Source organism: Salmo trutta, chromosome 4 (assembly GCF_901001165.1).
Source record: "Salmo trutta chromosome 4, fSalTru1.1, whole genome shotgun sequence".
Lineage (NCBI taxonomy): Eukaryota > Metazoa > Chordata > Actinopteri > Salmoniformes > Salmonidae > Salmo > Salmo trutta.
Genome location: NC_042960.1, coordinates 10,373,623 through 10,398,622, shown reverse-complemented (window position 1 = coordinate 10,398,622; position 25,000 = coordinate 10,373,623). Strand labels below are relative to the sequence as shown.

Below are 25,000 nucleotides of genomic sequence, written 5' to 3'. Positions count from 1 at the left end.
ACACAGAAAGAGCATTCCCATGTCACTGAGGCATGGTGGCTATATGTGAGGAGAGGAGAGGAGAGGAGAGGAGAGGAGAGGAGAGGAGAGGAGAGGAGAGGAGAGGAGAGGAGAGGAGAGGAGAGGAGAGGAGAGGAGAGGAGAGAGGAGACGAGAGGAGAGAAAAAGATTGGAGTGAGAGGAGAGGATTCCCTCACTGATATTGCCCTGCCCCTTCCCCACTCTCCGCCGTCCTCTCCTCCTATAATATCGCAGTATAACTGTTATCCAGGTCATGGGTGGGGCAGACCGTCAAGTCAACCACAGCCTGCAGCCATAGCGCTCTAATACACATACTACACAAAACACCATCCTTCTCAGATACACAAAATCTCCCAACACAGCCCAAACGTCATTTAATATAATCTCATTGAATGTCCCTGAGACTAGAAATGCCAAAGTGACTACCTTGTATGTGTATTAAATGTGGAGGCAAGAGGCAGTGCATCACACATGAGAAGCTTTCTGGAGCGTTGCCTGTATGTATGTCCCAGTCCCAAATGGCACCCTATTCCATTTATAGTGCACATCTTTTGACCAGGGCCCATAGAGCACTATATAGGGAATAGTATAGGGAGTAGTGTGCAATTTGGGCCTGGGTCATAGCCATGAAATCAGACTGTGATATGAGCTCCCATCCCTCCCGTCCCTCTTCCGCCGCCATCCCTCCATCCTCCACCTCCGTTGTTTCACTCCTCCATCCCTCCATCCTTGCTGTTTCACTCTTTCTTCCTCTTCCACTCCTCTCACCGCTTAGCTGTTGTAGTGCCAGGCTCAGGTACTGTGTTAAACCCAGACACAGACAATACATATTTAGACATTGGGCTTGCTTCAACCGAAGCAGGTAACATCTCTTATCGTGGCGTGAAAATACAGGACAACAATCTCAACTTAATACATCACATTACTTCAACGTGCTAATTCACATAGCGAAAATGACATTCACTTCACAGAAACCCCAGTCCCTGGTTTCAATACAATAGAGTCATAAATATACATCTTTCCCTCTCATGGTACACAGGCTCACCTAGTCACTCATCAGCTCCCTTTCTGTCTCTGAAAGCGTTAGTGCCTCTCTCACCACCTTGATGGCTTCCTCTTAGCATCTATATTTTCACACACACACACGCGCACACACACACACACACACACACACACACACACACACACACACACACACACACACGCGCGCACACACGCACACACACACACACACACACACTCTGCTCTTTCCTTGTAGAAATTGGCCCTTATGTGTTTGAAGCGTCATAATGTCCCCGAGACACATTTCCATCCATTTCCGACATAATAACTTTTCGAACTGCAGGAGGGCCAAACTGCTAGTGCTGCCCGATCAGCACACAGTCACAGTCTTAGGCTGTTGAAGAGTTCCACCAACTCGAGGTCAGAGTTCACCTTCTAAAAGGTTAGCTCATTTCCAAAATATAGAGATTTTAAGGAAATAAACAGCAGAAGAGGAAGCGCTTACCCTTTATGTGTGGTACATCAGATGCTGAGAGCAAACAGTCGCGTGCCGTTGCCTCGGCGATACCAGACCTACAGTGGCCTAGCGATGATGGAGCTGTTACTGAGCAGGTTGGTTTCAAAACAACCCAGATGTTGCTGGCTCACACCTGACGTCAGCGCACTCCACTCTCTTCAGCGTCACAAGGCAAACATTACTTTGCATAAAAGATGCATGGCCATTTCTCCCAACTCCCCTGATAAGGAGTTTAAAATAAAATAAAAATGGGTAATTATGCTTTAAAGGCACAATCCTGAGTTTAATCAGAGCAGAATCAGGTTCAGGGGAGAAACAGCTTTCAGTAGATACATCATCCTGAAGTGGATTGCGTAGTGTAGGCTTAAAATAATAGAATAGGCCAGGTGAGACTGAATGATTGATAGGGTCCGTGTAGATATCAATATTGTTTGTGGTTGGGGTTATTACATTATCATAACACGTTTCATTTATTTATTTAATATATTTATTTATTGAAATATTTATTTATGTTGGTCACAACTATAGTGGGAGGGAGAACCACCCTCTGGATGAATAATACATACACACACACACACACACACACACACACACACACACACACACACACACACTATGCTGTACATATCCCTATAGATGTCCTTTTCAACAGGGCCGTTTAGAAAACAAGGATGCTACTCAGTCTTTTGTCAGTGTAACGAGAATGGGAACAGGGAGGTGAAGGGAGGAGGGTTAAATATTTGTGAATTAAAAGAACAAGTGAATGAATTTTTAATCCTGTTTTCGGAGAGCTATTTTAAACATCAAGGGAATCCGCGATGCATGCATGCTCTGACTGGTCGGGAAAAATAGCACAATGAGGGGGAGATGGAGCGAGGGAGAGGAGGAGAGAAGGAGTGAGAGAGAGAGGAGATACAGAGGAAAGGAGGGGAGGAGAGGAGAAGGAAGGGAGGAGAGGAGAAGGAGTGAGAGAGAGACGAGATGGGGAGAAGAGGAGAGGAGAAGGAAGGGAGGAGAAGGAAGGGAGGAGAGGAGGAGAGTCTGTCCACTGTCTCTGGCCTGATTTGTTTTCTACTTCTGTGCAGTCGTCTTAAAAGATGTAATGGAATTATTCCCGGACCCGGAATAAGGGATGATAAGGAATAATTTAAGTACTGTACGATGGACAATGAATTATAGCAGCCAAGAGAATACCATCAGACATTATTAAAATCATGTTACCAGACTCATGTTGTCATCGTTATTGTCAGTGGCACTTAATGGCAGACTGAGTTTAATTCACCCGTGGGAAGATTGCATTATGTTATATTGACTGGCAGATAAATAGATTACCCCTCTTTGACTTTACTGCAAAATCCAGTTTGGTATTGATAGTAGTTTATTACATCTTTACTAACCCAATGGTGGACAACTGGTGGTTCAGAATGAGTTCAATTTCTCCAGCTGCCGCTGAGAATATGATCGAGATATGGGAGGTGAGTTTGGCTATCTAGAAATCGTCTTTGCATTGGTGTGACAATTTATGACCCATGCACACAGCACAGCAGAGCGATCGTTCATTTGTTTCAAGGCGTCCCGTTTTTCTTTCACAATTCCCGTGGACAGTTCTCTTTTCATGGAGTGCCCGGTGGAAGTCACTGAAAGACAGAGGCCTTTCACTTCTCAAACCAGGAAGTGGATCTCACGGTCGCCATGGTCGCCGTGAGCCGGCCAGCATGTACACATACCAAGAGAATCTGTCTTGAATTGTTGTTTGATGTTTTGTGTCCCGTGGATGTGACCTCAGAGCTGTGTCTGAGAGCTTTAGAGTGTCGAGGCCATTCACTGACGTGACCTTTTATCTCTCCTTCTGTCTTTCTGTCTTTCTCCAGCTCCTATCTTCCTCCCACGCTATCTGCCTGTCACTTTTTTCCCTCTTGTCTGCCGACTCTCTCTCTCTCTCTCTCGCTCTCTCTCTCGCTCTCGCTCTCTCTTCCTTTCCCCCCTCTCTATCTATTCCCTTTTATCTATCTCTCTTTCTGTGCTTCTTTGAAACACCAGTTGTCCTCTCTTCTTTTGACATGCTGTTTTTAAGCCAGTTGGCGGTCAGTCTGACTTTCAGCTATTCTGCTGTACTGAAAAAGATCTGCGGGACGCTGCAAGCACTGGTATACACACGCACGCACGCGTAAACACACACACACACGCACGCACACACACACACACACACACATACACACGCACGCGTAAACACACACACGCACGCACACACACACACACACACACACACACACACCCTTTTAATACATAGGCTACGTTGATCTCCTCCTAGCCAGGGTTCACAAAGAAAAGCTCTAGGAGCCCGTACAGTATTCACCGTGCTCTAACAGCATATCGTCACGATTACTAAAGAAGCGACTGCGGAGCCTAACTCTCTATGGCCGCCTTAAAACCGATTCCTGTTCAGCTCCTTCTCACGTCCTACTCAAACCGTGATGTAACCACTGTAACCGTTATCACCGTTAATAATGGTGTGATGACGGACTATTGCAAAATTCTATTCTAGATTTTGAGCAGACACTTTTATCCAGAGTGACTTACGCGAGTCACTCTGACTTATGTGAGTGAACACATTTTTGTACTTGTTCCCATGCTGGTCCCCCGTGGGAATCAAACCCACAACCCTGGCGTTGCAAGCACCATGCTCACCCAACTGAGCCACACGGGGCCATATAAAACATAATTAAATATATTCCATTTAGCAGACGCTTTTATCCAAAGCGACTTACATCCGTTTCTACGTATGGGTGGCCCCGGGAACCGAACCCACAACCCTGCCGGCGTGCTCTACCACCTGAGCCACACTTAGAAGAACTTGACTCTGTAACACTGTGACACGTCATATGACAGCACCGTGTGATCAACAACCATCACTAATTATGAACCTACAGTTGAACCTTCAGATGGGACATCCATGTGGTAGAACTAACTACTAACCTCGTAGGGCAGCCGCTGCTCAGCAACCTGGTTGACTGTCACACCAGTGGAACGTGTAAGAGATTGAGGGTACGTTAGAACAATGTTCAGTGTGTTGACTGGTTGATTGACTGATGGCGTTTGTTGTCCTTCTTTTCACAGCGAGACTCCCGTCTAGCCGTTGTAAGATATAGGCATTCGCTGCATCGTCTGATGTGAGTCAATTGAAGCCGTCTCTCTTTACTCCGCACAATATGAAGCCCTTTAGGGGAGCCTGCCTGGGCATGGTAATTTGTCACACTATTGGCTAACATCACTGACTGACAGACAGTAAACAGTCAGTAAATAGTAATCCCACCTACCTACAACTTGGCTTAGAGAGGCTTCACAACCACAATCCCCACTGCTGTAATCTCTTGTAGACAGACTACATAGACACAAATGGTACAGTTGATCTGCCATGATACAACGGGATGCGTGAGAGAACAAGCTGCATTGGTCCCAGTGCTTTGGACAAGTCACCATTTCAAAGGTGTTTGGAATTTTGGAAGGGGAGGGGACATTCGGCCTGTAACTTGCAGAGAGAGAGAGAGAGGGTGGAGCTCTTCGTTCCGGTTCACGTGTGGACCCAGAATGTATTCGAGCATCTGACCAATTACGCAAGACTTTGGTGAGCAGTAAGCAGAAAGCAGCGAGCAAAAGCCCTATCACCCCCTCCGTCACTGAGTGAAGCAACACATCACGAGTAACACACACACACACACACACACACACACACACTAGTCAATCAGCTGTCTCATCATCTTCTACATCGTCTGCTGACAAAAATAACAGCTCATCTTCTCATCACATCAGTCACTAGACAGGGATCATATGTAACGCATGACTTGGATGTTTCATCTTCCTCTATATTATTCACTATCAGCCGTGTGTACACACACACACACACACACACACGCACACACGCACGCACACACACAAACAAAAACACGCGCACACACGCAAAAACACACACGCATGCACACAGGCACACACGCAAAAACACGCACACACGCACGCACGCACACACACACGCACACACACACGTACACACACACACACGTAGATGATATTGGTAATCATTACTGTTACTAGAGAGCGCCACCCTCCTCATTGAGTACAGCATTCAGTCTGGTTTAACCAGGCTATCTTGCACACACCAAGCCAGGCTGATTAGTATCCAAGGTAGATTCAGGCGGTGCACAATCCATTGTATGTAGGTCACACAGTATACAGTATATTAGAGAAGAGGAGAATCCCCCATCCGTCCTCCTTTTCTCTAGGCTAGTGCCGATGGGAATACCCAATTCATAGTGGGTGTGAGATACACTTATGTGAGGGATGATATTTAAATGCGAATTCCATGTTTTAATTATTTTGTTTAGATTAGCATTTATAGTTATTTATTGGGTTGTTCGTGTTAATTCACTTAAACAAATAAGCTATTTGTAGTGCCTGTTATACACATATTGTGCATATGCATTTATGTAAGGTTATACACATACTGCACATATACATTTATATAAGGTTATACACATACTGTACATATACATTTATATAAGGTTATACACATACTGTACATATACATTTATATAAGGTTATACACATACTGTACATATACATTTATATAAGGTTATACACATACTGTACATATACATTTATGTAAGGTTATACACATACTGTACATATACATTTATTTAAGGTTATACACATACTGTACATATACATTTATGTAAGGTTATACACATACTGTACATATACATTTATATAAGGTTATACACATACTGTACATATACATTTATGTAAGGTTATACACATACTGTACATATACATTTATATAAGGTTATACACATACTGTACATATACATTTATATAAGGTTATACACATACTGTACATATACATTTATATAAGGTTATACACATACTGTACATATACATTTATATAAGGTTATACACATACTATACATATACATTTATATAAGGTTATACACATACTGTACATATACATTTATGTAAGGTTATACATACTGTACATATGCATATAACCCTACATAATATATCACTGCTACTGCAGAGGAGGCTGGAATGGAATGCATTTTATGGTATCAAGCAAATCAAACGTATGGAAAGCACATGTTTAACTCCGTTCCATGGATTCCATTCCAGACATCAGCATGAGTCTGTCTTCCTACAGCTCCTCTCACCAGCCTCCTATGTGCTGCTGTGAAGACTCAGTAGGAGACAGTGTCCACTACCTTTGGCGTCAATCACGCTATCATGTGACATGGCTTTGTCTTGTCTGGGAATAAATCAGTGACTTTGCCCTCACAGACATATTCATTTCACTGCATATACTGTAGTCAGAAATATGTGGCGGCTCGAGCTGGAAAGTGCAACCCGGCACCACTGGACAAATCTTTCATCTGCCATCTTGAGAGTGAAATGATGGTTCTTTGAAGATCAGCCCTCTAACTTACTTCTCTGTTAAATAACAAGTCGCGATACTTCTGACTAAAATTCGAACTGAAAATCGTAGAAAATATGCTTTGTTTATTCATTAAGTGAGTTTCTTATGTTCACAAATGGTTTTGAAGCATCGCCATGATTTTCATCATATCAGCCAAAGAGTGCATGTGCATCTTAATATGACAACATACACACTTCCGTGCTTGTGAATAGCTTGCATATTTGTGTTAATAGCTTCCGCTCTCACGTAAACTAGCGACATTCAAGTTGTTCATTCGGTTTGCTGAAATGTCCAGGATGTTCAAAATAAAATCCTCAGAGTGAAGATAGAAATGGAATGTCTAGAGCTGACTTGATTAGGTACATTGCATTCTGTTCTACGTAGACAGTCACTCCTGTTCTACACACAATATATTTTTATTGGAACACTCCTAAACATTTCACCCCCCTGAACAGGCCCCATATGTTGTAAGCCTGTGTTTCCCCACACATAAACACATACACAGAATCTACCACCAGTTGTTTACAATGGAAATAGCTTGTAGAATCTAAAATGTCTGTCTCTCTGAGCCTGTGTTTTCAGCAGGGTGTTAGCTCTAGTCTGTGCACCACTCCAGCACGACAGCCTCTCTATAATGGATAGGCTACGCAGGCCGGCAGTCCCGATTCTGCCACTTCAACACTCCTCTGCTCCCAGCAATCCGTTTGAGCAATGAACGGCCTCTGCTAGGGGAATCCTATGGGGGCTTTTGATTTTCTCTCTCTCTCTCTCTCTCTCTCTCTCTCTCTCTCTCTCTCTCTCTGCATGTGGAGGGGAGAGTGCTTAGACGAAGACACATTCTCTACGAAATGTTTAGATACATGAACTCTTGAATATGTCAGAGAGAAAGAGAGACGTGTTTTTTTTGTAGCCTGTAATAGATTCAGAAGCTGCCTCAGACTGGAAAGAGACAGCGTGTTTGAAGTGGTGTGTCTAGGAGATAGGAAGTCGGTAGCAGAGCAAGCAGAGAGATACGCCCACAACAACCATCACACCACCTGGTTGCTATCAGGATCAGTACAAAGCATCCAAATATACTGGCACTGTTGTGAGACTAGGCTATTTAAAGTGCTGGCTGATTTTGTTAGTCAAATAATGTGGTGATTGACAATATGGTAGACTACTGTCAGTTTTTGATTTTGCCTCAATTTAGATCTCAGTACTGAGTATCAGAAGAACAGAATATACTGTAGACACACACGCACACACATGCACACACACCCTCTGTTTGATTCGTAGAGTTCGCGGCTGTTGGGAAAATTATTTTATGATAACAAGGAGGCATACTGGCTAATCTCCTTATACCACCTATCAGCTGCTGACATACATACTCACAACTTATAGTTCTAAAGTACATAGTAACATACATATATATATATATATATATATATATATACATACATAGAAGTCTTCCACCCATGTTAGAGCCAATACAGTCTCTGCATAGGCTAAGAACTGTATGTCAACCTTCTACAGCCCTCATTTAAAACAACAATTATGCTGCTATTTAACAACCTAGGTCCTAGAGGTAAGCAATGTTTAATAATATACAATTAACCAAATAATGAATTCATAATTCATCTGTATGGCACGTATTCATAATGATTACATGACATATTCTAGGCTATCGGTATGTTGAGTCTGTATCTTGGCTTCAGTAATGTGTCTCTTGAGAAAATGACAACTTGTATAGTAGAGAAGATTGTATTGTTTTGTCATTGGAACATTGTCTTGTTCTACCTAGTGATACAGAAGCAGTAGTGAGTGTGTGCGGGCCTACGTCCCGGCCTGTGGTATGAGTCATCCATCCTAGCCCTAGGTTCTCAGAAACTCAACCTCTCTGTCATTCTAGCCAATTACAGCCCGTCTCTCAGGTTGTCATGGCGCAGCTCCCCATTGTCTGATTAGTATGCGTGAGAAACAAACCTGTAGCTGAGATTGCAGACATTAATAGCATAGTAATGGCCAGATATGTGGCTGGTTCATAGCATAATTAGCAAAGGAAAATGTATTAAAAGGTCTGCACTGTGAGTGTCACAACAACAACAAAAAGTTTTAATCTGTCGTTGTTCATTGGCGTAGTAGGCCTACATTCCTGTCACTTGAATTCTACACAAAAGCACATGGCTTACTTCCAGATCTGTAGTATCTGAGTCAATGTGATTCAGTATTTCATTCAGTATCGTTCTTCTATCTCTTATACGTCTAGACTATCTGCCTTGTACGTCTAGACGATCTGATTCAGTCCTGAGACCTTCAGTCAGCCCAAGCCCAACCGTATCTGATTCCGCATCCACTCCGTATTCCTATCTACAGCGGCTTTCATCAACGTGAGCTCTACACTCTCCCCTCAGACCATACCTGATGCAGGATCACTCCTCCCTCCTCTGCCCAGATTAACTCTGCTCTGGCACTACTTGCACACAATTATTATCAGCTGCGCTGCGTTTTCTCTGGAGTCTGCGGCTCAATTTCCTTTTGTCATACTGTGATTCCTTGCATTCTATCTCCTCTCTTCCTTCTCAACTGTATTGGAGGACTTTCTTCTCCAAAGCATTTTTGAGAAGGAGGCGAGGAGAGACGATGCAAGGAAAGAGGACTTGAGAAAGAGTCGTCTTCGCTCCTATCTAGTAGCCACGAAAGGCCCTAGCTTCTGTAGCTGCTACATTGTTAATGACCTCGCTGACTGCAGCCAATCATTTTAATCTCGGGCGCGACCGCTACGTCGAGTCTCACCGCCGTCGCCAGGCGCGCAGCTCGTGCTGTCTTCGCTAGGCTGTTGTACCTGCCGCTGCATGCAGAGCGACACGCGCCGTGTTTACCGTGGCTCCGTTCAGTTCGTGCAGCCAGAGCGTCTCCCACTTGTCTTTATGCGGACGTGCCACTGCTGCTGACGGCGTAGAGAACGTACAGGATCAGATTCACACTGCGATTAAAGACGGCTATGGTTGTATTTCATCTGTGTGTGTTTTAACAATGAACTTGAGTCATCATTTGCATTTTCATCATTTTTATCATCATGTGCTGTCACCTTTAACATGTATTTTTTTTGTTACCATTCTATTGTCATCATTTAACAACAATTGCTAATATTGATTGATTGAGAGATCATTGATTTGGCTGCAGGTCTTATCTCAATGTGCGGTGTGTGTGTGTACGAAGCAGTAACACGCAGCGCTACATTTTTGCGCCAACGCTTCCACCAGAGTGAATGTGTGTGTGTGTGTGTGTGTGTTGGCTGTTGGCCAGAGCAGTGTGACTGATTAGTGCTGTGTCCAGCCCTGATTGTACTCGCCAACCATAACCAATCAGTGCATCATACAGACAGTGGCCCTCGGTAGTACTGGCTGGCGTGCTGGGGAACCAGGCAGAGTGGAGATACACAACTCAAATCGATCTAGGTGTAACCAGTGATCAATTGTTTTCATTTAACCTTTATACAGGTTCGTCTCATTGAGATACAATCTCTTTTGGAAGAGGGACCTGTCTGATGACTAACCTCCTCTGGGACTAAAGCCTTTAGTTCAGAGGGTTAACATAGTCTTCTGGGGCATCGGGTTCAAACACAATTACTGCCTGCTTCCCTCACCAACCCTGTAAACCTATAGGGATCAACCAGGATTGACTGTGTCCTGAGGCGCAATGAGAACCTGTCCCAGAGCTTTAAGACCAGCTACATAAGACAACACGTAGAAAACGTTGTCATTCTGTTCTCTTTGTGTCTATGACCTCCCCTGTAAAACCCCTACAGCATCACCTATACTGTAAATCAGTCACTCTATATATGACGGAGATAGGTGTGTGTGTGTGTGTGTGTGAGAGTGCGTGTTAGGGCTGGGAATTGCCAAGGACCTCACCATACGGTATTATCACTATATTTAGGTGCCGATACGATAGGTATTACGATTCTCACCATTCTATATGTATTGTGATTTGATACTGTGATTTTATTGTGATTTGATGTTCCTGAACATATTGCTCACTATTATGTCTGCTGCAGAGAGACAGGAGAGAGCATGGATCAGTCATGGAAATAAAACTGCTGAAAACATGTTGGCTCACTTTTTCAAAAGAAGATGGAGAACAAGCTATAGGATGAAAAATACCAGAGTTTTGGCACAGGTACAGCCGACTCGCGCTAGCAACAAAAAAAAGTCTCATCAATACTTGGAGTCAAAGTATCGATATAATACTGTCCAAAATAATATTGTGAAATGTAATTGTATCAATTGTGTGTGTGTGTGTGTGTGTGCACCTGCATGTGTGCGATTGTGCGTGCGCGCTCTTTGCCATTGAGAAAAGGGTTCCTCGAGAGCCATAGCACTGTATATCTTTGTGACAAAACACAGACATACTTCCATCCAAGCCCAACACCGCAATGAAAAAAAGGCATTATTCAATTTCAGAAGGTAAAAACATATATCCTCTTCCTTTCACTAGTCAGTGCAGCATAACTTAACCACAGGCAGGCTGACTGGCGGGCTCTTCCATTTACTCTAAGAAACGGGGGTTTGGTGGGGGAGGAGGGTGAGAGGGAGAGTGGCTGTTGGGCTGGTTACACCCCTCCATCTGCTCACAGTGTGCCGGGCTGCTGCTGCTGCTGCTTTCACCATCCTGCTTCTAATAGAAACCCTCAATCCCTCGTTTTTATGGCTGAACACCTGCTTATGTCTTTCTCCTTGTGGCAAGCCCATTCCTCCTTTTCTGTCTTTCCAATTCAGCAGTATTATTCCCAATTTCTGTTTAAAGAAACTCACAGGAAAGTTGAGTTTCTCCTTCCATTCCTCCTTCTCTCCTTTACACTCCTTCCTCCAAAAACATGGTTATTCATATTTATGCTTAAGACATTTAAAGGGAACAGGAGTTTGATCTTTCTCTTCCAGTCCAGTTATGTGCTTCCTGGTGTTGCGGTTTCTAGTAATGGACAGGAGGAATTGATCATCTTCAGAAGGAATGAGATCAGGGGCTGCCGCGCTCTGAGAGAGAGAGAGAGAGGGGGGGAGAGAGAGAGGGTGGGGGGGGTAAAGAGTGAGAGAAAAAAGAGGGAGGGGGAGACAGATAAAGGGAGAGAGCGATATGGGTGTGAGAGTCCGAGCGAGATTGGAGTGAGAGCTAAAAGAGAGGGAGGCGTGTGAGTGCCGGAGAGAGAAAGAGAGAGAGAGAGAGAGAGGAGCGAGGGAGGGAGGGGTGTGAGTGCCGGAGCGAGAAAGAGAGAGAGAGAGAGAGAGAGGAGCGAGGGAGGGAGGGGTGTGAGTGCCGGAGAGAGAAAGAGAGAGAGGAGGGCGAGGGAGGGGTGTGAGTGAGAGTCTGAGAGAGACGGCACAACACTGAGAGCGGACTTCCCTAGGAGCTGCTCACTGTTACAACGCCACAACTCACAGCTAGGGGACAAAACACACCCCAACACACACTCACACTGTACACACACATAGCCGAGAGGAGGCTTTATACACTTGTGACCGAGAGGCTTTGTGAAATTTCTGTGTATTGAAATCGAAGTGGACACAAACCCAGTCACAATGGAAGAGAATATGGAAGAAGGACAGAATTCAAAAGGTACGGTGTAAAATCTTCTAAAAAAATGTAAATATCTCGGAGCTATCCATTTTTCCTTTGTGCTGCTGCTGCTGCAACTGTACGTACTGTATGCCTATGTTACACACTCTCTCTTTGACACAGACATGTATTTGGATGCTGCCAAGCAAAGAATAAGCTACTGATGCAGACAAAGAAACACATGGATTGTAATTACTTGAGTGTTTTTGGGAGATTTTTTTTCTCATTATTATTGATTGTCATCGTCGTTCAGAGTTCATTGGAATTGCGCTGGTTTTATTTTGATTTGAGCAATGCTGTTTTGAAAGGTAGAGGGAGGGGTGGATGGAGGGAGGGAGAGAGAAGGAGGCGGGTGTTTGGGGGTCCCTTGTTTGTTGAGTGGTGGATTGGAGGGGGGTCCGTGGGAATTTTCTTGTCTTCTGCTTGAACGCTTGTCTTGACGGCTCACAAGAGACAGCGGAGAAGTTCATTTATTTCCCTCCATCCCTCCCTCCTTCTCTCACTCTCTCGATTTTCCCCGTGTATGGCAACAATGCAGCCATTACTTTGCCATCTAAGCTGAAATCAGCTGAAATCAGATTAGCGCGCCTGTCTGTCCTCCTGTCCCTTTGTCTCAGTAACAGTTGTTTGTTTAGTGGCGGGGTGCATGGCTGCTGTACCATTCATCTCATTTAACGGCACTGTGCTGGAGGATGGGCGGGTGTTGTCTTGTCGAGGGGGGGATCAACAGAACACGTATGCAGCGCTAGCTAAGACTATATACCCAGTATGAATGAAAAATGCGAATGCATTGTCTGTTATTGAGATGGAATTCATTTTTTTGACTGTTTTTAAAGATGACGTACACTCTTAGCCAATCAGAGCTAAGCATGGGGACCCATCTTTAGCCCAAGCAGATGCTTCCCTTCCTTCCTTCCCTTCCCTTCCTTCCCTTCCTTCCCTTCCCCTCCCTCTCCTCCCCTCCCCTTTGCCTCCTCCCCCACGCCGCTTTCACATACACAATTTACACATATGAACCACATACCCCCGCCCCTCCACTAAAACAGGTTACAAAAGGTTACACTTGGGGTTGGAGTGTAAAGAGAGAGACAGAGGGGGAGAGAGACAGCGATAATCTTCTATAACAAAGCCATCACCTACAGAGAGATTAACCTGGAGAAGAGTCCCCTAAGCAAGATGGTCCTGGGGCTCTGTTCACAAACACAAACCAACCCCACAGAGCCCCAGGACAGCAACACAATTAGACCCAACCAAATCCTGAGAAAACCAAAAGATAATTACTTCACACATTGGAAAGAATTAACAAAAAAACTGAGCAAACTAGAATGCTATTTGGACCTAAACAGAGAGTACACAGTGGCAGAATACCTGACCACTGTAACTGACCCAAAATTAAGGAAAGCTTTGACTATGTACAGACTCAGTGATCATAGCCTTGCTATTGAGAGAGGCCGCCATAGGCAGACCTGGCTCTCACGAGAAGACAGGCTATGTGCACACTGCCCACAAAATGAGGTGGAAACTGAGCTGCACTTCCTAACCTCCTGCCAAATGTCTGACCATATTAGAGACACATATTTCCCTCAGATTACACAGACCCACAAAGAATTTGAAAACAAATCCAATTTTGATAAACTCCCATATCTACTGGGTGAAATACCACAGTGTGCCATCACAGCAGCAAGATTTGTGACCTGTTGCCACAAGAAAAGGGCAACCAGTGAAGAACAAACACTATTATAAATACAACCCATATGTATGTTTATTTATTTTCCCTTTGTACTTTAACTTTTTGCACATCATTACAACATTTTTACATTTACATTTTAGTCATTTAGCATTTTACAACACTGTATATAGACATAATATAACATTTTAAATGTCTTTATTCTTTTGGAACTTGTGTGAGTGTAATATTTACTGTTCACTTTTTATTGTTTATTTCACTTTTGCTTGTCCATTTCACTTGCTTTGGCAATGTAAACATGTTTCCCATGCCAATACAGCCCCTTGAATTTAATTGAGAATGAGAAAGAGGGAGTGAGAGAGGGGGAAAGGAGAGAGAGAGAGAGCGAGAGAGAAGGAAAGAGAGAGAGGGGGGGAGAAAGAAAGATAGGGGGAGAGAGAGAGTGAGGGAGTGAAGGTTCCATGCCATGGTCATTGCCCTTCCAGTGGTCCCCGGCGCATCTTTAAGTAACTGCTCTGCTGCTCGCTCATTAGTCCCGACCCACTTCTGAAATAGAGAGAGAGAGAGCGTAAAGAGAGAGAGGGAGATGGAGGGAGAGAGAGAAAGAAAAACAGGGCAGCTTAAACATATCATTTTGTTTTTGTAGACCCCATAAGCTTTCTTGTCTCACTGTCTCTCATCCTCTCTCTCTATCTCTCTCTCTATCCCTTCTCTCTCTCTCTCTCTCTCTCTCTCTCTCTCTCTCTTTGTCTCTGTCTCTCTATATCTCTCTCTCCCTTCCAATGCCAAAATAACTACAACCATATGGCGATGGTACTCAATGTGACCAAATCCAAAATGTTCGCCATCACAGTTTGTCAGCAACAGCAACAGAGTCTGTCTATGTTTACCGACAGGGGTTGGTGGGATTAGATGGTTGTTTGCTTCTGAGTGAGCACCACCCACCTCTGGGAGAAAATGTGTCAGCTCCGGCCTTTGGAAAATCTTCAACAGCTGGACTCGAACCATTTGAGGTTCCCAGTTCAATTAGTTGTTTCCCTGCATGTCATCTCTTCATTACCATACTCTCTAGTCAACAGAGGCAGGTGCTGAAAGCAGAGGGTCTGTGACTATTTGTCCAGGCAGTTGTTGCCTTCTCGAGATAATAATGAATGCCTTGGGGTGTTGGCTAGCAGAATAGTGATAGTCTCTCTCCCTCGTCCTCTCTCTCTCTCTTCCCTTTTCTCGCTCTCGCTCTCTCTTTCTCTTTCTCTCCCCTTTCTCTCTCTCGCTCTCTCTCTACTTCCCTCTATGCGGCTGCGGGTCTCCTATACTTCATTGTGGCATGCTTGGCTAATCACAAATATAGCCGAACCCACAGAAAAAAATGATCAATGCAAATCTCTTTAGCAGGCGAAGGGAAGGGACAATTGGAGGGAGAAGGCAAGGGATGACAGAAGGAAGGATGGAGGGAGGGAGGGAGGTAGCTGGGTGAGGAGAGAATGTGCTGTGGAGAAACAAAACGACAGCGATGGTGGTGACGACGGAGAGATGGGAGGTGCTCTTTCGCTCTCTCTCTCGCTCTCTGATGGATGGAGGGATGTTGTTTTGGAGAAAGCAGGAGGGATAGCGGGAGTGTATTTGAAGGAAGGATGGAGATTAACAAGGTAATGTGTCGATTTTTGAGAAAGCAAATACCGCCTACCCATATATCAACGCGGCAACACAGTTACACAGACATCAATCACTGTACGCACACACACAGACAAACACACACACACACACACATAAACACACACACATAAACATATCTGGTCTCCCCAAACACTTAGATTTAGAAATACATAGCATTAGGAAGTACTATGTGGGGGGGGGGGGGGGGGGTACTGTTGACGGTACTGATGAACATGGTGATGATTCTGATGATGTTATGGTGTTTGATTATGGGGACGGTGATGCTGAATGTTATGGTGATGACTGGTTGTGACAAAAGTGCTATTTGCTGACTAAAAACTCCTGCCTGATTTCAATAAACTATTCCCTGTCATCCTCAACCATCTCCAATCTCTCGTTGATTGTATCAGGAAGTACAGCACTTCCACTTTGTAAAGCATTCATAGCTTGGAAAATGGAGGGCTTATAATATAATTCAATTAGAATCAAGCCGGTCTCTGAGGCAGTTTGAATATTGAAGCACTATTGATTTATCCGGGCGTGATAAGCCGCAGCGGGAGTGAAATGAAATACCCAGGCTGCACTCCCCCATCTACAGTTAGCATCATGCTGCTGTTGCTATCAACAGAACTCCATTGTATGAACTCCAACAGAACTCCAATGTATGAACATCCATCCTTAGCACTCTCTTGGATCTTTGTAACAGAGCTGTGTGGGATTTTCGCGGCTGATAGATGTATGTTGATCAATTTGAATGACTAATTGACTCTCTTCCTTCACTTTGGGGTAAAGTTATTGGATGTTGCTTGTCTTTTAGGACAGTGGAGCTTTTATTCTGTTCGTACAAACAGTCCAGTTGAGACAATTGTTGTCACGTTACTGACTCTGGTACATAAATAATCGACTACTGGCCCACTGTGGATTGCATCAATGATTGAGCCTGAAAATATAGTTAGAGAGTGTACTGTGCTGTGAAATGGGGGCTGAAATGACACTGGTCCCCTCCAAACTGAGGTTCTGTGACAGAAATACTCTCATTCTCTATGCGTGTGGATGAAATATTGAACCAGTGTTTTCAGTGACATAGTTCTATAGAGATCCCTCACACTCTACCGACTACAAACTCACCTTAGGTGCTTGTCTAGGCTCTTTGATTACATTCTTGATGGTCTGTGACTCAGACTGTGGGTTCCAAGATAGATATCTGAATCAACTTGATACAGTACCTGTGTAAGCCATAAGCTACAAATCACCGTCCCCTTCAGCCACCAGTGGGTATTGGCCTAGAGAAAGTGATCCATAACTCTCAGTGTCCAAGAGGCAGTGGGAGTTAGTGGGCCGTGGGGGTCATGCAGAGAAGGAGGCAGGCAGGGAGATAGGCAGGGAGAGAGGGAGGGAGGCAGGGAGCAAAGGAAAGAAGCATGTAGGCAGGCCTATGGGAGGCAGGGAGAATGGGAGGGAGGCAGAGAGGCAGGCATGGAGGCAGAGAAGCAACCCTACCGTGTTTCAGATAAGGGTGCAGGGAGGGAGGGAGGCAAGTCTGGGAGTAGTGTTCCTTTGCTCCAGGGTCATTGCTAGACTGGCCTTGTCACTGATAAGACCTGAACCATACAACTTCCTGCCTGGATGGTCCTAGTGTAGTCTATTCAGGCCAGAAAGACCCGGCCGGGGCTTCCCTCTCTTACCTTCTGTCTGCTCCACTCCTCTCCGGCCTGCAATTATGCTAACAAGCTTTATCATTGTTACAGCTTGAGGAGCATGGTGACTAAAGTTCTGAGAGAAAGGTCAGGGTACCAGGGCAACGCCACCGATTACGTCCAATGAATGTTCTGACTGGGAAAGCGGACTTTGGCTAGCGATGGACTGGCTATAACTGAACAATAGCTTCTCTTACAGTCTTCTAGATTTTTTGAGTTGTTGGAGCAGAATTGTATTGAAGTCAAGCAACTGTTTTGTTGTGCTCTGTTCAGATGAGTACGATTGCTTACCTCAAGGCCTTTGTTGATTAGCCTACTCTACCAGACTGTATGTTCCCCAGGGAGCGCCACTGTATAAACCCATTGTTAGACTAAATTACGTGCGACACCAAGGTCATGGGTTCAAAACCCAGCCAGGAATACAGCCATTTGTTGACATTACATCAACACTTACTGTCATTTAGTAAACATCAGCTGATTAGGACACATTTAACATGTAGCTTGGAGTAAATTACTCTGTGTACTATCAATCTAGAGCACAGTAGAACGTACTAGACCTGCATACTCAATCTAGCTGGACAGGGTTATAGTCGTTGGACTTTGATCGTGCACAGTGACAGACAATAAAATCTATAGACTGGTGCAATGTCAGTGGTGTTTCAGGCTGATAGCAATTATCTAGCCTGAGATTTGTCACTTCCCATCCCATTGTCCTTGCGACAGGTAGCCTACGTTGCGCCACATATTTGGGTTGAGAATCGTTGTTCAACAATGATCGCTTTGCGATTGAATTTTCATGCCACTGGCCAGTTCTAAAAGGACCATCTTTAAATGTATAATGGAAATTGTCCCCGGGTGAAAATTGGATGCTTTGTCTTCTATCAATTTTTGGCGTTCGCCTTTTGTTTTTGGGGCAGAGTATTATTGAAGTCGAGCAACTCGTTTTTTTTTTTTACATTTTTTTTTAGTCATTTAGCAGACGCTCTTATCCAGAGCGACTTACAGTAGTGAATGCATACATTTCATACAATTTTTTTCTGTGCTGGCCCCCCGTGGGAATCGAACCCACAACCCTGGTGTTGCAAACACCATGCTCTACCAACTGAGCTACAGGGAAGTTTTGTTATGCTGTGTGCAGACAGACAGCCAGACAGCTGTCACGGTCCACTCATCATCGCTCATTCTGTTCATTGTGTTGTCATCATAAAAGGATGTCAGCCGAAGAACAGTTAATTCATTTTCATTTGCAGTTATCAGATGATACTAAGACCTTACGAGGCGTTCATAGATACTTTAATGCAGTATACCTGTATGCCTTAGATAAAGTGTTACCCTCGGGCTATATTGTACATTGTCAGTCTTTTGCAATGGAACAGGAAAGCATCATAGATGCTAGCTCCCTAGCAAGGCCACTAAATATGGGTATACAACCAATAAAATGTGATTTGATTTCATTAGCAAAGCCATTAGCAGTGCTGCGGTGTCTCGCAGGATGGACTCCATAAAGAGACACTTTGTTTAATGCTGTTGCCGAGTGTTCCTGGTTTACGATGCTGCCTGTGCCTGTACTGACACAGAGGCTAATGAATGACCTCTAATTACAGTGCAGTTAGTACCAGCACCATCATTTAGCACTTCCTGTTTGCCCCCCCCCCCCCCCCCCCCCCCCCCCCGGCAAATGAACATGAATCAAATCCAGTTAGTAACACTATAGCAGGACACAGACATGGACACTCTTCTCATTCCCCAATGTCATGCTGGTGTTAGGAGATGGTTGTGGAATTGGTGGCTTAAAGTGAGACCAGAGGGGATTGAGTATAATGATGGGGAGGAGGATGATGTTGAGGAAGAGGAAGGGAGGGAAGGGAAAGGGGAAACCTAGTCAGTTGCACAGCTGCATGCCTTCAACCGAAATGTGTCTCGTTAGAGGATAATGGTGCAGCGAGACACACGAGATACACGATGAGGTGGCAGTGATCACATCGTTCCGAGCGTTAAGACTCCCAACGTAATGACTGCAGAGGTCGTGAGTGCAGTGTCCTATGTCCACAGACTGAGGCAGTTCAAATTCTGTTGATTCAGAATTTAAGATGAAGTACAGGGCCAGAAAGGAGAGGTCAGGGTTCTGTTGTTGTGTCTGCTGCTCTTGAGGGAAGCACCCAGGTACTTAACCCCTGTGTTTTATTACGAGCCCTCGTTGACATCGTAAAAATAGGCCTTTTATTTATTTTATGCCTCTTTTGGTTGATAGCAGCCACGAACCTCATGTATTATGGAAGACATGTGGAAAGGTTTCTGTTGGATTGTTGGACTGGTAAAGGGTTGCCACGGGCACCGATGTCTGTTTCAAGCCATGGGTGTTTCGTCCAAAGACTATTCTCTTTACCACAGTTGCTAGAGAGATCAGCTTTGTTTCTGTCAGCTCTCGGGGTGATGTGGTAGTGAAACTATCTATCTAAAAGCCTTTGAGCAGCAGAAGGTAGCGTTTCCAAGGGAAGAGATACATATGAGTGTGAGAGATGTTCCACTTGATGAAAGATCGCATTCCTCTTGCTGTGCAGGTATACATTCAAATCGTTTATTGATGTGAAGACTGGAATGCATTGGCATGCCATTGGGAACCAACCTGTGGAAATGAATAGGATGCAGCTATCTTTTCCCCGCTCTCACAGTGATGTGATGACACAAGCTACAGTCCCTAATGCCCCTGCTTAGTGAATGTATGGGGTGATTACAGGGTATCTGTTACTATGCTCTCACAGAAACACTATACACCGCTATTGATTATAGTAGCATCCCCAACACAAAGTTACATTATTCGTTTTTTGAGCACATTTTATATTTGATTTTCACGTTTTTATTGCTGGACATAGAAGACTGTAAAAACGCCAGGAAATCAGCTCCAAGTGGTTTTAATTTTGGAAATCTGTAACCAAGTATTCCCACGCATAATAGAGAGACGCATGTAAGCAAGGTTTGAAATGATTATGCTTTAGTCAAATATTATATATGTTTGGGCTTCTTGCAGTCAATTTGCAGTCTATAATTTATTTGTAATTATGTTCCTGCCCCCAGACCATCTGATCAAGAAAAACATCGGCCTGTGGCTAAATCTAATTGATCTCTGACAAGCTTTAATACTCCCAGTGACATATAGTATGATACCCAAGTTTATGCATGCTTATAACAAGTGATGATACAATAATAATGCATTAAACCGGTGAGCTTTAAGTAAAGTCTTACCCAAAAAGCATACAGCTTTGGATTTATTTGAACGTTTATTTGGCCCATCTTTGTACCACGAGAGGTTAAGGTAATGCATATTAGATTAAGCTGACCCAGAATTACCCAGAATGAATAATACATTTACCATGAGTCATCCTGTGGAAAATGGTGCTATGGAATAATGCATTTGACAACACTTAAAAGAAGACAGAGCTGCTTTTTAGCCCCGCAAAATGGCCACTTTTACCACACAGCAAGTTAATTGAGCAACACTATGTGGATGAGAACAGGGGTGCTTCTAAATTGTAGACACAGACTCTAATCTGACACAACCCAAAAACAGGATGTGCTTTGTACCATGATGCTATTATTAGCGATATCTTTAAGTTATTTATACGTAGGTTAACCTGTTCCTATCCTATTAGCTGTTAGCCCAGATTCTGTTTAGCTACAGATGTAGGATCTTAATTTGAGCTAGTTTGTTACAGCAGGAAAATAATCCTGCAGCAACAGGAAATGTGAATTATAATGTGGATTATAATGAATGGACATTTTTGTAGAGGTTGATACATTTTTCGTTACGGCAAATCAAATCTGAAATTTCAAAGTGGAAACTTTAGAAGCCTCAAATACACTACAAATGTGCATTTCTTGCAAAGCAGAAATATCCTACATCTGTGCATAACCTGTAGCTAATGGTGCTAATTGACAGACATCCCTGGCGCAGGACTTTTCCAGTGAAGTACACATCATGTAGAGGGGCTTTTGAGGAATAGCTTCCTGTGAAATGGCAGCTTGCCTGTGTTGTTTAGTTCTGTCAGGACTTAGCCTGTATATCAGTTGTGGGATTCAAATCAAATGTGATTTGTCACATGCGCCAAATACAACAGGTGTAGACCTTACAGTGAAATGCTTTAAGACGTTAAGAAGGACCAACAATGCTTTAAGACGTTAAGAAGGAAAACATGTTAAGTAAAAAATAGATAAGTACATTTTATTTTAAATAAATGTAACAAATAATTGAACAGCAGCAATAAAATAACAATAGCGAGGCTATATATAAGGGTTAATGTGCAGGGGCACCGGTTAGTCGAGGTAATTGAGGTAATATGTACATGTAGGTAGAGTTAAAGTGACCATGCATAGATAATGAACAGAGAGTAGTAGCAGCAGCGTAAATGAGGGGTCTGGGTAGCCCTTTGATTAGCTGTTCAGGAGCCTTATGGCTTGGGGGTAGAAGCTGTTAAGAAGCCTCTTGGGCCTAGACTTGGCGCTCCGGTACTGCTTGCCGTGCGGTAGCAGAAAGAACAGTCTATGACTAGGGTGGCTGGAGTCTTTGACAATTTTTAGGGCCTTCCTCTGACACCGCCTGGTATAAAGGTCCTGGATGGCGGGAAGCTTGGCACCAATGATGTACTGGGCCGTACGCACTACCCTCTGTAGTGCCTTGTGGTTGGAGGCTGAGCAGTTGCCATACCAGCAACTAGTCAGGAAGCTCTCGATGGTGCAGCTGTAAAACCTTTTGAGGATCTGAGGACCCATGGCAAATCTTTTCAGTCTCCTGAGGGGGAATAGGCTTTGTCGGGCCCTCTTCACGACTGTCTTAGTGTGTTTGGACCATGGTAGTTTGTTGGTGATGTGGACACCAAGGAACTTGAAGCTCTCAACCTGCTCCACTGCAGCCCCGTCGATGAGAATGGGAGCGTGCTCGGTCTTCCTGTAGTCCACAATCATCTCCTTTGTCTTGATCACGTTGAGGGAGAGCTTGTTGTCCTGGTACCACATGGCCAGGTCTCTGACCTCCTCCCTATTAGCTGTCTCATCGTTGTCGGTGATCAGGCCTACCACTTAGGTGTCATCGGCAAACTTGATGCTGGTGTTGAAGTCGTGCCTGGCCATGCAGTCATGAGTGAACAGGGAGTACAGGAGGGGACTGAGCACACACCCGTGATGGGCCCCTGTGTTGAGGATCAGCGTAGCAGATGTGTTGTTACCTACCCTTAGCACCTGGGGGCGGCCCGTCAGGAAGTCAAGGATCCAGTTGCAGAGGGAGGTGTTTAGTCCCAGGGTCCTTAGCTTAGTGATGAGCTTTGAGGGCATTATGGTGTTGAATGCTGAGCTGTAGTCAATGAACAAAATTTTCACATATTGTAGGTGTTCCTTTTGTCCAGGTGGGAAAGATTAGTGCATCAGTGGATCTGTTGTGGCGGTATGCAAATTGTAGTTGTTCTAGGGTTTCTGGGATGATGGTGTTGATGTGAGCCATGACCAGCCTTTCAAAGCACTTCATGGCTACAGATGTGAGTTCTACGGGATTGGTTGGTCCTATAGCCGCATAGCAATCCAGCAGGGTTGTTGTGGAAACAGCTTGGTGATGCTGTGAGCTTGTTGTGGTACAGCCAGGATGTCTATATGTTTATATCCATCACTGTAGTCTGTCTACAGGCTACATGAGGATCAAATACTGTGTGGCCATGGAGATCCTATAAAATTATATATGTAATTGCAGAGCCAAAATGAAACATCTCTGCAGTCAAACTGTGTACGTCAACGCACGTTTATCTTTCTCCACCAGGCTCAAAGCAGTTAGTTTCTCATCCAAATCTACTAGATTTCAATTTTCTCAGACCGCCAAAAAAACACGATGGGTTAAGACGTACATCACCATGGCAGGGCGTTTTAAATTAACCTTTCCTTGGTACGTGAAGCGGCTTTAATATCATCCCCCCCCCCACCACCCCCCACCACCACTCTCTCCTCCACTGTATCCTCTTTGTATTAATCTGAGTCTGTCTCTTAGCAACCGGATGATTGACAGTTGAGGATTGCTTTTAGCGGCGGGGGGAGATGCTGTCAGCTAGAATCATACGCTCCCACAACAAAGACAAACATGGTCAAGCTCTTTTCTTTTCATTCACCTTGTGTAGATTCAATCCTTTGCTGTTTGACATGGAGGGATGGTCATTGTATTAGGTGTTTAGATCAACACCCTTTTGTTTGTATTCATCGTCACATTTTAGCAGTGACGTTTGAGACAATTATTGACAAAGGAACTTAGATTATTATGGTTTGATTGTATGTTTTGTGATTTTGGTTAGTCCTCTCTGTGTGTGGTGTGAGATGTTTTGATGTGTCGTTTTTACACACACACACACACACACACACACACACACACACACACACACACACACACACACACACACACACACACACACACACACACACACACACACACACACTACATATTGCTTTATAAAGTCCTGAGAGCGTCGATGTCTCTGGGCTTGGGCTGGGTTTTCAGTCTCACTGTCAGTGGTGGAAAAAGTACTCAATTGTCATACTTGAGTTAAAGTAAAGATAGCTTAATAGAAAATGACTCAAGTAAAAGTGAAAGTCACCCAGTAAAATACTACTTGAGTAAAAGTCTAAAAGTATTTGGTTTTAAATATGCTTAAGTATCAAAGTAAATGTAGTTGCTAAAATATACTTAAGTATCAAAAGTAAAAGTAAAAGTACGAATAATTTAGAATTCCTTATATTAAGCAAGCCAGTCAGCACAAGATTATAATAATAATAATTATTAACAGATAGCCAGGGTCACACTCCAACACTCAGACATAATTTACAAACAAAGCATTTGTGTTTAGTGAGCCCACCAGATCAGAGGCAGTATGACCCTGGCACTGAATTGGACCATTTTCTGTCCTGCTAAGCATTCAAAATGTAACGAGTACTTTTGGGTGTCAGGGAAAATGTAAATAACTTTCTTTAGGAATGTAGTGAAGTAAAAGTACAAGTTGTCAAAAATATAAATAGTAAAGTAAAGTACAGATACCCCAAAAAACTACTTAAGTAGTACTTTAAAGTATTTTTACTTAAGTACTTTATACCACTGCTCACTGTAGTGGAGGTCAGAGGAACTGTAAATAATACAATGGAAGGGTTGAAAAGGAGGAGAGAAAACGCCGGACCAGGGCCAGGGCTTGAGTGAAGGCTGGAAGAATTGTTTTAGGGGAGGCTTGTAATGTAGCCAGTGACAGCTGCTATCACATACCATTCCCCAGGCAGTACAGTGCATGACCTATCTGGAGCATCACTCTGATTATCCTTTTGTAGAAGAGCATTACTGTGTCAAGGACCAA

General features: G+C 43.9%; 1 protein-coding gene across 3 annotated transcripts in view; it reads left to right on the top strand.

Moving 5' to 3' along the window:
• LOC115191828 (neuronal membrane glycoprotein M6-a) overlaps positions 1 to 25,000 on the top strand; it is a 68,318-nt gene that overhangs the window by 6,100 nt on the left and 37,218 nt on the right. The window contains exon 1 of one of the 3 annotated variants that reach the window (XM_029749769.1): positions 12,340 to 12,596. The exons of 1 other annotated variant lie outside the window; for it this stretch is intronic. In XM_029749769.1, the coding sequence (XP_029605629.1) occupies positions 12,560 to 12,596 (37 nt within the window). In that variant the 5' untranslated portion in view covers positions 12,340 to 12,559. Of the gene's footprint in view, positions 1 to 12,339; positions 12,597 to 25,000 lie in introns of those variants that run through there. One more of the 3 variants, XM_029749767.1, reaches the window with a different exon arrangement.